The 13,125-nt window shown below is 37.4% G+C and overlaps 1 protein-coding gene across 6 annotated transcripts in view; it reads right to left on the reverse strand.

The window, feature by feature from the left end:
* Nucleotides 1-13,125, reverse strand: part of grid2 (glutamate receptor, ionotropic, delta 2) — a 485,524-nt gene that overhangs the window by 186,535 nt on the left and 285,864 nt on the right. For all 6 annotated transcript variants that reach the window (XR_008634267.2, XR_008634268.2, XM_055168104.2 and 3 more), the window contains exon 3: nucleotides 2,912-3,196. Coding sequence is in view for 4 of the 6 variants with exons in the window: in XM_055168104.2 (XP_055024079.2) it covers nucleotides 2,912-3,196 (285 nt within the window). In the remaining 2 variants the exon portion in view is untranslated. The remainder of the gene's footprint in view (nucleotides 1-2,911; nucleotides 3,197-13,125) is intronic.

The raw sequence follows: 13,125 nt of genomic DNA on the forward strand, positions 1-13,125 counted from the left end.
AGACATGCCCTACAGAGAGACCATCAACCATGGAGTTCTTTTCACAGACGACCACACTCTATTTTTCCCATCTCAATATCTACCATTTGGCTTTTTCTTTACATTTCTTTGGCATCTTGTTTCTCTCTCTTTTGCTGACAGGTTTAAAATGTAGTTTTACTCTTACCAAGTTACTATGTCAAGTACTATTATTGTTGCCCTGGGACTGGGGAGGCACACAATATGGGGTGTCTTAATGGCAAACTCTAACACAGTTTGACTTTGGCTGACGATGTCATACGAATAAATAAGAACTCAGTGAAAAATAAACAATTGTAAAATGAATTATGATGCAACTTCACCCTGTGAATCTTTGAAATGTGTGCATTCATTTCCTTAGAGGGATGCTGCACAGAGAAGTGAAGATACACATTTAATAAACAGATTGTTTTAAGTTTTTTATTTCATTACTCACTCAGTGTAGGCGAACACATGGTTACGCAATACGACATATGACAATCTGCTTTTCCTCGCTGAGGGAAAAGTTCGGATCAGTTTTGAACAGGAAAATATTTGTTATTCTTTCAGTGCGAGAAGTGGCTAACTGGTCACTGACCAGACTATCAGAGCCCACACAGCAACTAAATAATATTTTCAAACTTGTCTCAAGTAGGGATGCAGTCTTTGATGACGCGATCAAATTGCAACCAGCGCAGAGTAAGTGCCGCGCAAATGCAGCAAACATGTTTGGTAGGAATTTTAAAGTGTCCGAAAACGCCACGAAAACATACACATTAGTTAACTTCAAATTCAAGGACCTTTCAAGGACTTTCCAGGTGCAATAGCCTCAAATTCAAGGACTAAATGTGGGGACAAATTTTAAGTGAGAGCAATTGTGTTACCTTTTAAGATATATTGTTACAGTTCCCTATTGAGGGAACTCGCGCTGCGTCACTGCAGTGACACTTTGGGGACACCTAAATCGCAATATTGCCAAAGACGGCGTTACAGGGACACAGGAAGTATGGCAAGGGAGATGCGGCGCCTCATTCTCTTCTCAGGGAACAACAGTTACATACGTAACCAGAGACGTTTTCATGTGTCAAACACAACTATGCAAAAAACATTTTGGAATGAATCAACATTCGTATACAGAAGATATAAGCATTTAAAGCGAAAAGTTTAGCACGTGTGCTTAAAAAGTCTAGAATTTTATGATATTATCCTACACTATACAGGGAATAATATGGATTTTTCCCAGAAAACTTCTTGTATAAAATAGATTCAAGCACTTTCAATCACCTGTATCTATGTATGTATATTTTCAAAAACTTCCCAGGGCCTTGAACTTTTTCCCTAAATTCACAAACTTTCAAGGATTTCAAGAACCAGTGGGAACCCTGCATACAGCACTACAAGTTTCCTTTATAGTTTAAAATAAAGACATCCTGCACACCATGCAGATTATAAGAAAGACATGACGATGGGTATTTGTCTCCTGAATGCACAAGCATGAAGAACGAGAGACTTTAGCTCTAAATCTCATGTCATAGAACGACAAAGAGCGTCAGCGGTATGTAATAAAAACTTCCTAAAACCAGTAAAGTCTTACAATGACAAACACGCTTATATTAAACGAAAAATAAAACGTTTATTAAAAAAAACTTTTCAACTCTTTCGCTGCCATTGACGAGATATCTCATCAATCAAGAGAAAACGCTTCCCCGCCAATGACGAGTATTTCCGTCTTTCCGCAATACCGCTACTATCCACCAGGTGGCACCCTTCCGCAACTTTTTAAACCTGGAAGTATTGCCCTATGGCAAGCAGCTGCATGTTCGTGTCTGTTTTAAAGATCGCTCTGAATGGGAACTCTATGAAAAGTCCGTCACAAAAATTTAATTATCTCTGCTTTTTGCTCAAAATGTGGTGTTTTTACAGAAACTTACCCATATTCAAAAGCTGATTACAAAAGAACTACTGAAGGTAGGATGAAACGTTTTTTTTTTTGTTGTTGTTGTTTGAAAGCAGAGGGTCTGTTCTTTCATTTGATATATTGTATGTTTATATATTTAAAGAAGAACATTTTCTGGAAGGCATTAAACTTTAGTGGAAATCATGAAAAACACTTGCGCTGGCTGGCAACTTTTTTAAAAAACGCTGGCGGTGAAAGAGTTAATAAGACCTCTTTGTTGAGCGCTTTTTCCTCTATCATGCTCCTGTCTAACTTGCCGCCGTCTCTCTCTCTCCCTGTTGTCGTGCTTGACCGTACAGGCACGCGTCTGCTGTTCAACATACAATGCTGCATAAAAGCATCATTGCAAGTTACTTAAGGCAGAGTAATGAATAGGTTATTTGCATTTCGTGTGAATAGAAGATCAGATTAGTATCCGTTCAGCCAAGACTAATTTATGTGGTCGAATGTAAATGAAACAGTAAACAAGTCCATCTATAGCTATCTGATCAGAGTAGTGATCAGTTGTAAAAAGGCCCTATAATGAAAAAAATGTTCATTGTTAAATAATGTGAAATAAATATACAGTAGTAAAAGGGACATTCTGAAAATCGAACTAGTGCAATGGTGAAAATATTGGCAAAATAATTAGGAAAATGAAAAGCTTATGACTTGAAAGCTGACAATGGGCTAAAAACTAAAAAGGGTCCGCTATAGCATAAGCCTATAGCGGGGTCGCCCAATAGATTTTGTCCCCATTTATTTTTCCTATCATCCTCACACCGAGAATTCCCTATTCTCGCTCACACCATATGCTCTCTTCTCTCATAATCTCGCTTTAGATACATAATGAGGAGCAATAATTCTGATTGACGTACCCCGCTGTTGGTAATGATGGGGTGTTAATGCGGGGTCACTGAATGGATACTTTCTGAGGGAGCCCTCATGTCACGCCATCTGTGAATGGAAAACACTCACCATAGTCAGTGTCATAGAAGATAATGAACTTCTGCCAGGTGTACTCCATCACTACTTGAAAAATGACATCATTTAAGTAGACCGGCGGTCGAACAAAGAGTGTGTAGTCATCCGGCTGGGCGTGGCTGGTGGGTGGGCAGCTGGAGCGAGGAGTTCCTGCGGGTGCCCTTTGGATGAAGAGGTGAGGGATGTGCATGGCATCGGCCAAAGACTGCAGCGAGCCTGCAGACATGCAACCGATCGAGCTGACCAGAGCTAGAATACCACGATTCATCAACTCACAGGCTGGAGAGAGAGAGAAAGAGAGAGAGAGAGAGAGAGAGATTTTAACATATATTCATAGAATGTAGCTGTAGTTTCATAATGTCATAAAATGACATATAAACAATGCTATAAACAATACTTTTAAACCATTAAGTAAAAATTCAAATTTAATACCAATATTCTTAAAATTCAAAAGTTGCATGTTAACATTTGGCAATGCACAATAAACTAACATGAATAAACAATGAAGAGTTGTAACCATTTGCAATCTAGTGTAACCAAGTGAATCATGACACAAGTAAATCAAGCAGTAAAATGTGTGGCATTAAGCAGATGCAATTATTTCTTATCGAATTCCCCCAAAGTGTTAGAATAAAACATCGTTTACCAGTGCTGGAGATAGCAACTTGTAACAATCTAAAACAACCACTGAAAACAAATGAGTTTCCCTTTTGTTAGCCATGTTGTTTACCAACTCAAAGAATTTCCGACTGCCCCGATCCTCGAGTGTAATGCTGGCAGCTAAAGGTGTTGCTGATCAATAAGTGTTCTCAACGGCCTTATTTACAACTGTGGAACAATGCAAATATGATTATTTCCTCTTAGAGGTTCATTAACAATTCAGCACTTTTACAGACTCTCCCACCTGAATACTGTCAAATAAACGTTCACCGTTTCTGCCAGATTCAACCACTGAATTAACTTCACCCTATTCTTTCCAAAAACTCGGCCTCCAAAACCATCACATATGCAAACATATAGACTCCTGAAAGGCTCTAATCAGAAATACAGCACTGCAGCCATACATAACTTCAATGTCAGAACAATGAAAGATGAATAAAATCAGTGCTGATATTGTGACCTAAAGTATAGTTTCCATGGCACTGGCTGTTAAAGCAACACTAGCCATGTTTCCATCACCATTAGTTTAGCGCACTTTAAAGTATTGCATAAGAAACGAATGATGGAAAGGTCAAATTTCAAATAAAAAAAGTTTATACGCTCGCTTGAGGTGGCTTTTGACTTATGCAAAAATGAGATAATGCGAATAATGGGAGATGGAAACGCATGTGCAACATAGCAAACATTAACGGGGTGTGCACACCAAAGTTTTAAGGGCTCGTTATAGTCGTGTGTAGGTCCTACAGCGTAGCCGCGACGGCATAGGTTTCCATTTATACTTTTGCGTCGTCCTCCGCATCGACGTGCAAACACACGCGCAAACCGCTGGTGGGCAGTATCCACGCGTGTGACCACAGTAGCAGCGGGCCGTCAAAGAAGAAGAAGCTTGGCAAGTTAACGAAGAAGAAACAGCAACTTATTGTTTATGATTTGAGAAGACCAGCAATGATGGAAGTAAATAAACAGCGACTTTTGTTGCAATTTGAGTTAAATCACTCCTCAACTTGGCTCATCTTTGTTTTCACCGTCGCAAACGGAAAAACCTATGACGCAGTTATTTTACCTAACGGGAGGGGTTCTGGTGGACCAATCACAGTGCTTGCGGTCCACGTAGAACTGACGCGCTGTTAAAATTTTTGCACTTTTGCAAGGTGCACGTCAGGCTATGCAGAGCTACGCACAGGCTACAGATAGCTACACCGTAGAAGTATAAATCGGGCTTTAAACACGCCTTAAACGCCAGGCTGACCAATGCTATCTCACGAGAATTTGTACATATTTTACGAGTTAGCTACTTCTTATTCATTTATGTGACCACATTCGTAAGTTTTGGTACGATTTGTCTTGACCCTTGTGACGTTGGGGTTAGGTGCGGGGTTAGGGGTTCGGTTTTGTTGTTGTTTTTTCATGAGAATCGTACGATTTTGCACAATTAACTTCGTATGAATTAGCCAACTCGTAAAATATGTACGATTTCTTGTGAGATCAGGCTGGGAGGATGCCGATTGCCAGCTTTCTTTGTGCTTTGGTTACTGTGATACCTCTGTTTTGTTTATCAGTCGTTGTACGATGCACCGGTTGGTTGTTGTAATATTTGTCCAATCCCTCCTCCACTGTGATTGGATGGCCGTGTGAGAACTGACATTGACGAGCTGGGCCTTTCACTCAAAGTTGAATATTTTTTGCACTCAGCGCTGAGCGTGGAAAAACAGCAGAGGTCTGGCTTTCAGTGCGAAAAAAAGGCAGCTGTTGGCTTTTTGATAAAACGCAGCGCTTCCATTGGAAACAGTTGAAAACAAACGCCAGCATACCTAAACCCACGTGTACTGTTTCCGCTAAAGTTTTCTTTACCATATATGGGGTTTGACGCCATCTTAAGAGGCGTGCACACAGGAGTTTTTAGCAGTTTTTAAAAGCTTTGGTGTGCAGACCCCCTTAATGCCCTTGCTGATAGTTCATGAATAAAAATGTTACATTTCTTCTTCTTTGCACAGCATTTTTTTTTAAAAAGCTGCACTGCTAATAAATGAATAACTTGCCCCATCGTGAATACATGCAGTTCTGTCTTCATTTATCAGCGTGGTCATGTTGTAACAATACCACCATCATTCGCTCTAACAACTTGATGGAACTTAATTGGCATTTGTTTGTTCTTTGTGTGACTTTTGAAAAGACTCGCTTCACATTTGGATGGAAACCCAGCTACTGGCAAAACATATGGACGACAAACTGAAACCCATATACAGTAGGGATTGTCCTGAGTGAAAGCAAAATGACTGACAACCAAAACACATCTTAAAGTGTTCCATCTGGTAAAACATTGTGTTTGTAGTTCAGGGTCTAGGGATGCTACAAAGACATTTACAGATAAAGATGCTACAGATATTTCAAGACACCTACTTCTGTGATATCTGTCAAATAATAAAGATACTTTCTGCTATTCCAAAAATACATTACATTCAAAACACATACTGAATATTAACTATATACTGTAAGATACAGTATAATATGTTTAGTGAAGACCAGTTTCATTTATTGATTATAAAGGATACATGTTAAAACATATGGCTCTTAATATAAGTGCAGTAAAGATTTATATGAATCTGTCTCTCTCTCTGTGCTTTTAGTAATTACACTGTTTTCCAAATGACACCTCCATTTACACCTCCATTTTATAATTAAGCAAAAGGATATTCTTACAAAAGTGACAGTCTATCCCAGCCCAAAGTTCACCTTTTACGACCTGGTTCATTTTGTGGCTCCCGGATGTGCCCTAACGCTGATGTTAGATATGAACATTCATCTTACTTGACTCATTTTATTTGCCAACACTGAAGTTGGGGAAGGTGAAATGTCACATGTTGAGCTGGGCTGTGAGGCAGTGTAATTTTCCAACCCTGGCAAAAAAATGGAAGTGTCAACCAGGGGCAGAATGAGAGGAAGGGAGGACACAAACAATTGTGCTGAACAAGCAAGCCAAGATATGAAACAGGGACTATGTGCAAACAAGGCCATTTTTTGTTCCTCTATATGGAAGATTCTCTGCTGGGTTCAGTGAACATTGTGAAGAAATATAGACGGTTTCATCGGACGGACGTGCGCTGACGCGATACACGTCTGGATCCGAACTTTACTTCCGGTTTCATTTTTTTTTTATGGTTTGACTAGTTGCTTAACTGATCTCTTGAACAAATGCCTTAATTATATATATATATATATATATATATATATATATATATATATATATATATATATATATATATATATTAGGGCCGGGACTTTAACGCTTTAATTAAGATTAATTAATTACACAAAAAATAACGCATAAAAATTTTTTAACGCATTTTAATCACACTTATTTTTGCACCGCGGAACATTTCTCATTGGATGAGTTTCGGCGGACCGATTATACTGGAGCACCAACTAGCGTTCATGACTTCAGGCAACAACAAACCACAGTGAACATGAACGAAGAAGCTGATAAGATCGCTTTGGTTGGCCCCGTGGATGGGAATTTTTTTAATAAAAAAGAACGGATGGAAGCGTCGATAAGAGCATGGTTGTGTGTAAGCTATGCAACAAGGAATTCACATATCACCGCAGCACATCGAGCCTCAAGTATCATCTCAATGCAAAACATATAGCAGCTAGCGTGGACACTAGCCCGACTCTGATTACAACGACTTGGTTGAACAAAAATAAACAATATTTTGCTGCTTAAGCTTAGGTATTCAGTCATTATTCATGGTATACTAAAAATCCATGTGGAAAAATAATTTCTCAATGTCTCAGGTCAAATATTTATATGTGATTAAAATGTGATTAATTTCGATTAATTAATTACAAAGCCTCTAATTAATTAGATTAATTTTTTTAATCGAGTCCCGGCCCTAATATATATATATATATATATATATATATATATATATATATATATATATATATATATATATATATATATATATATATATATATATATATATATATATATATATATATATATATATATATATATATATATATATATATATATATATATATTCGGGTCATTTCGGGTATAAAGTGATTCGGGTCATTTCGGGTCGGGTACATGTTTGGACCCGAGAAGACCTCTACTGTATAATACACTGTCAGAAATACATTTTCAACGAAAAAATGGTCCCAAGCTGTTACGAGCAGTACCATTTTAAAAGGTCCTAATAGGTACCATTAAATACAGATATGGTACCAATATGCACCTTTAATGTACTTTAATGCCTTCTTTTGTACCAATATGTACCTCTGATGTACTAATATGTAACTATTTAGGAGCAAATGGTACCATCCAGTGAACTTTTTTTTCTGAAAGTGTACTTTATGACTTGGAGGATTTTTGTGTAAATGTTCAATATTTAAATGTTTTTGCTCTAATTCATTTGACTCGACACAAATGCTAGCAACCTTTGAGTGACAGTTATAGGTCTTTGTGCTAAATGTCAAAATAAGGATAGCGATCAGGGTTTTGTTCCGAACACTCCGTGCTTCGACATTAACAGCTTGCACCATTTTTAAATTACCTACTGTAATTAAAAACTTTGTCTCAGAAAAAAAGGAATTTAAACTCAGTAACAACAAATTAACTGCCAATCAACCTTACAAATACACTGTAATGGAACCACAATATTTGAACCCATGAAATATGCAGAATTATGATGATTACCTTAAAGCAACTTAATTGATTAAACACAGGTTTTTAAGCTGAATAAGCTGAGTTTGAGTTAATAAGATCTTACTTAATGAAGCTGAACAATTATCCCGCTATGGATCGGACTGATTGAAAATGGAAGGTCTGGCTAATCCGTACTTACTGTATTAAATCACTTCTGTGAATTAGTGCTATGATCCTCCCAGTGATGCACATTCCTCTTCGATCCTGCTAACTATGTTAGCTAAAGAGGGTGGATCAATAATTAAGTCTTATAATTAAACATTTTCTTTGATTTTATATGATCCTTACATTACTGAATATTAATCTTTAAATATTTGGTTAAAAAACCCAAACGTTCACATTTTTTCTTCGACAATCTCAGAGAAAATACAGATTTTTTTTCGAATAAATTAAAACATTGAATAATTTTATTTTAAAAGTAAAAAGTACTGTTTCATGTAAGACCATCTCCCTATTTTATCTTTCTGAAACTACATAATTAAGTAAATTACTACATTAAATGAATAATTTTAAAGAAACAAAATGTATTACTGATGCACAATTAGTATCAGTTTTTGTGTTGTTTCAAAAGTTGATTCAATTATGGTATTTATTATAAATTTAGTTTAAAAAAAAACACATTTGAGTTTGTTACTTAAAAAGTAATTTAAATGGTTTTCATGCAAAATATATACTGCTTATTTTCATGTCACACTGTTAAAGATATGAAGCTAAAAATAGTATTTACTCCAATGTTGCAAATATTGTAAAACACATGAAACACACGTTGCAGTTTTGCACCTAAAGAACTGCACACAGACAGGTGATGCACAACCTTTCAAAATATATCTGTTGTATCTCTAAGGCTGAGAAATGTGATTTGGTTTTTAAATTCGATCTTTAGGTCTGACTTTTGGGAATGATGAAATCTAATCTGTTTGTTCAGATAGTGTAGTCAATATCTCATGTATCTACATCGGTTATAGTAATAATGAAAGCGTCAAAGGACTTTCTGATATGACAACAGGGCGAAGCTTTCAGTATATAAAGACAAGGTGGAAATCTGTCAATTTTGAGCTCATGTATTTCATGACATTTTGCAGTAGTGCTGGACTCATATGCACTGAAGTGAACATTAGAGGCAAAGACATAACTACATTTACACATATGTTGGGACTAAAATCTCTTATTCACGTTTGTTCGTTCATAGGTCTTACGACTTCTTAATTTAAACTAATGTGATGTGAGCCAAACGTAATTTAATTTAATTTTTCCAACAATGCTTATTTTAGTTATTTTGAATCATGTTAATGTACTTTTAAGTGTTTGTTTTTCTAATAAGTTTGGTTTAAGTTGGTTATTAAATGCTATTAAAAAGGAGTGTGACGACTTCATTTGTGTGTTTGTAATGGAGTTAAAGGGAAAAATGGGCGGGGCCTTGATACCATAGCTTCACCTTATGATCACTACTGTGAAGACTCCAAATAACGCCATCAGTGCAAGATGTAAGCTGCCATTTTTTATATATATTCTTGCTTTATTTTTTTAGTAAAAGTCCATAGAGTCGTGTCATTCATTATTTTACAGTCCATGGGCACAACACAAACCCCATTAGAGTTACAATACACACAAAAGAGTGTCTTGCGAAATTATATGTAATTCTCAGCTGTTGCTATCACACACTAATTTTGTCCTCAACACTACTATACTCTCCTATGGCCATACAACACATGTGGATGTTTTTCTTTGCTTCCTTTTCGACCTTTTCAGTTTCATAAATACCGGCAAATGTAGGAGCGATGAAGCTGAAGATAAAGAAATGCAGACGCTGCTCTCAAGCGCCAAGAAATATCGTCTAGCACTTAGCTCCTGGCCCCTCATCCATTTCCCATCGCCACATGCACATACAACACACACGGAGACCCTGCCCTCCCCTGCAAACCTAATGCTACTGAGCACTCCAGATAAACTCGTCCCAGGAGAGCACTGAGTTTTTCTTTTCATAGTAAAAGCTTTTGCTTCTGTCATTTTTATAAGGAAGATCCGCAACTCGTGCTCTCTCAGGCCTGGCCTCACCACCGAAAGGCGCTTCGCTCTTATCATCCGAAGGGATTGGGCACCTAGCTGGCTAGGGGCGAACAAATATTAGATATCTGCAGGTTCTTCTTTAGCCCTTATTGTAATGTTTTCAATTGCTTCTTTAGGAATGAAATACTTAACAGTTTAATTAGAGGTAGAAGTGCCAGACATTGTTCTTTAATTACAGAGAGGGCGTGAAACTATTCTGGGAAGGACAGAGCAATTTTCAGTGATATCACCCTTTAGTGTAATAATAAAAAAAATTATATCCCCAAATGCTGCACCTACAGTATAAAAAGAAAAGGTTATAATGGATCTTTGCAGTACTGTATTTTCGGCAAAGTACCCTGTTCTGCGTTCCTGTAGCACAATCAGTAAAGCATTGCATTAGCAGCGCAAACAGTCATGGGTTTGATCCCAGGGAATGCATACAGTATACTAAAAAAAATGTGTATGCCTTGCACTGTAAGTCGCTTTGGATAAAAGCTTCTATATGTACCAAATGTAAAATGTTCTTGTTCTCAAATACCGTCGTTATAAATACTTTGCTTAATCACAGCTTAAATCATTTAACCCTTGTATTGTGTTCGATTTTTGTGACGATTTTGATGGAGTGGGTCAAATTGACCCGCATTGGATTCAATGCAATTCCTTAAATATCACATTATGAAAAACAAGAAGGAATTAGGTATAAACAGGACCATTTTAGTATCAGTCTTTGTCACACATTACAAACACTTAAAATTAAAAGGTATGATTTAAAAAAATGCATTTAACCACAAATTTTAACATATTTGTTTTAACAAATGTTGCACAAAAAAGAGTGATTAGAAGCATTTTTACCCCCATTTCAGGATAGTAAAACAACAATATAGCAACAAACACTAAAATATATATATTTAATTTAGGTCTTTACAGTTGCTTTGGAACAAAATGCGGGTCAAATTGACCCGCGAACCTCAAAATCGTTACAAAATTATTTTGGTACACATATCAGCATGTCAGCATGTCCAAACTTTGCATGCATGTTCATGGCCATGAATGAGAAAAAGTCTCACAATTAAAATAATTAAATCACAGGTTAACTGGTTTATCCGACAGCTTAAAAATCTAAATGGGTCAAATTGACCCGGAACATAATATGAGGGTTAAAGGGGACATATCATGAAAATCTGACTTTTTTCCATGTTTAAGTGCTATAATTGGGTCCCCAGTGCTTCTATCAACCTAGAAAATGTGTAAAAGAGCTCTTGTGATGTCAGTAGGGGATAATACTGCCCCTTAATCTGCACTATCCAACCACGGCACTGCCATTTAGTGCAGAGATCAACTCATTTGCATTTAAACAGACACACCCCAAAACGGAACATTTTCGCTCACACCTACAAAGTGGCAATTTTAACATCCAATAATAAATTATCTATTTATTATATTGGACACCAAAGATTTTTTTGACATCTTTAAAAAGTCTTGTGAAATGTCCTCTTTAATGTCCTGTATATATATAACACTCACCTAAAGGATTATTAGGAACACCATACTAATTATGTGTTTGACTCCCTTTCACCTTCAGAACTGCCTTAATTCTACGTGGCATTGATTCAACAAGGTGCTGAAAGCATTCTTTAGAAATGTTGGTCCATATTGATAGGATAGCTTCTTGCAGTTAATGGAGATTTGTGGGATGCACATCCAGGGCATGAAGCTCCCGTTCCACCACATCCCGTAGATGCTCTATTGGGTTGAGATCTGGTGACTGTGGGGGCCATTTTAGTACAGTGAACTCATTGTAATGTTCAAGAAACCAATTTGAAATGATTCGAGCTTTGTGACATGGTGCATCAGAGGATGGGTACATGGTGGTCATAAAGGGATGGACATGATCAGAAACAATGCTCAGGTAGGCTGTGGCACTTAAACGATGCCCAATTGGCACTAAGGGGCCTAAAGTGTGCCAAGAAAACATCCCCCACACCATTACATTAATGAGAAATTCAACAGGTGTTCCTAATAATCCTTTAGGTGAGTGTATGTGTATTTTTACATCCTTCGTGGTGATTCAGGAACATAACGAGTAATACAGTACAGTACATAACGCATCCCACACAGTATTATATTTGTACAGATACCAACATCACGAGGTATCTGCAGGTAAATTAAGATTGATTTCTTAGTAACTAAGATTTATAATTACATGATATCAGTCATATTCCTCCACTTATAGAAAACAGAAAAAGTAAGAAACTGCAGTCTCAACTACTACTGCAGAACTCTTACTGCACGCCAGATGTTTGCCAGCGCGCTCCACGGGAGCTTTGGAGAAATGTGCCAAGCAAGGAAAACGAGTCAAACCGTCCCAGTTGGGAGTCTCCAAATGTCTAGATGTAAGTGTCTGATGCAGAAATGTTCTTGCGGCATTGAAGGGATCTGTTTTGGTATGCCTGTCTGCGTAATGATGTTGCATACGCGGGTTAGCACGCCAGCTGGCTGCATGCGAAAAAAAATCAATGCAGTGCTGCAGGCGCACCTGGTGCTCCGCACTTAAAAGCAAGGTATGAAAGTGGCAGCAGCAGCCAAAGAAACCGTGAAGGGAGGATCGAGAGAGAAGAAAAGCTGGAGGAAACTTCTCTGAACTCGCACAATCCCTGTGGCAAAACGGAGAGTGCTTTTTGCATCGTTTTGAAAGGTTGTATGGGTGTGCGTTCACCTGCATGTGTTTTCCAGTATCGTGATCACATTCTTTTTACTTCACACAGTGTTGGAGTGATTAATCACAAATGGA

Source organism: Misgurnus anguillicaudatus, chromosome 5 (genome assembly GCF_027580225.2).
Source record: "Misgurnus anguillicaudatus chromosome 5, ASM2758022v2, whole genome shotgun sequence".
In the NCBI taxonomy this organism is placed as follows: Eukaryota; Metazoa; Chordata; class Actinopteri; order Cypriniformes; family Cobitidae; genus Misgurnus; species Misgurnus anguillicaudatus.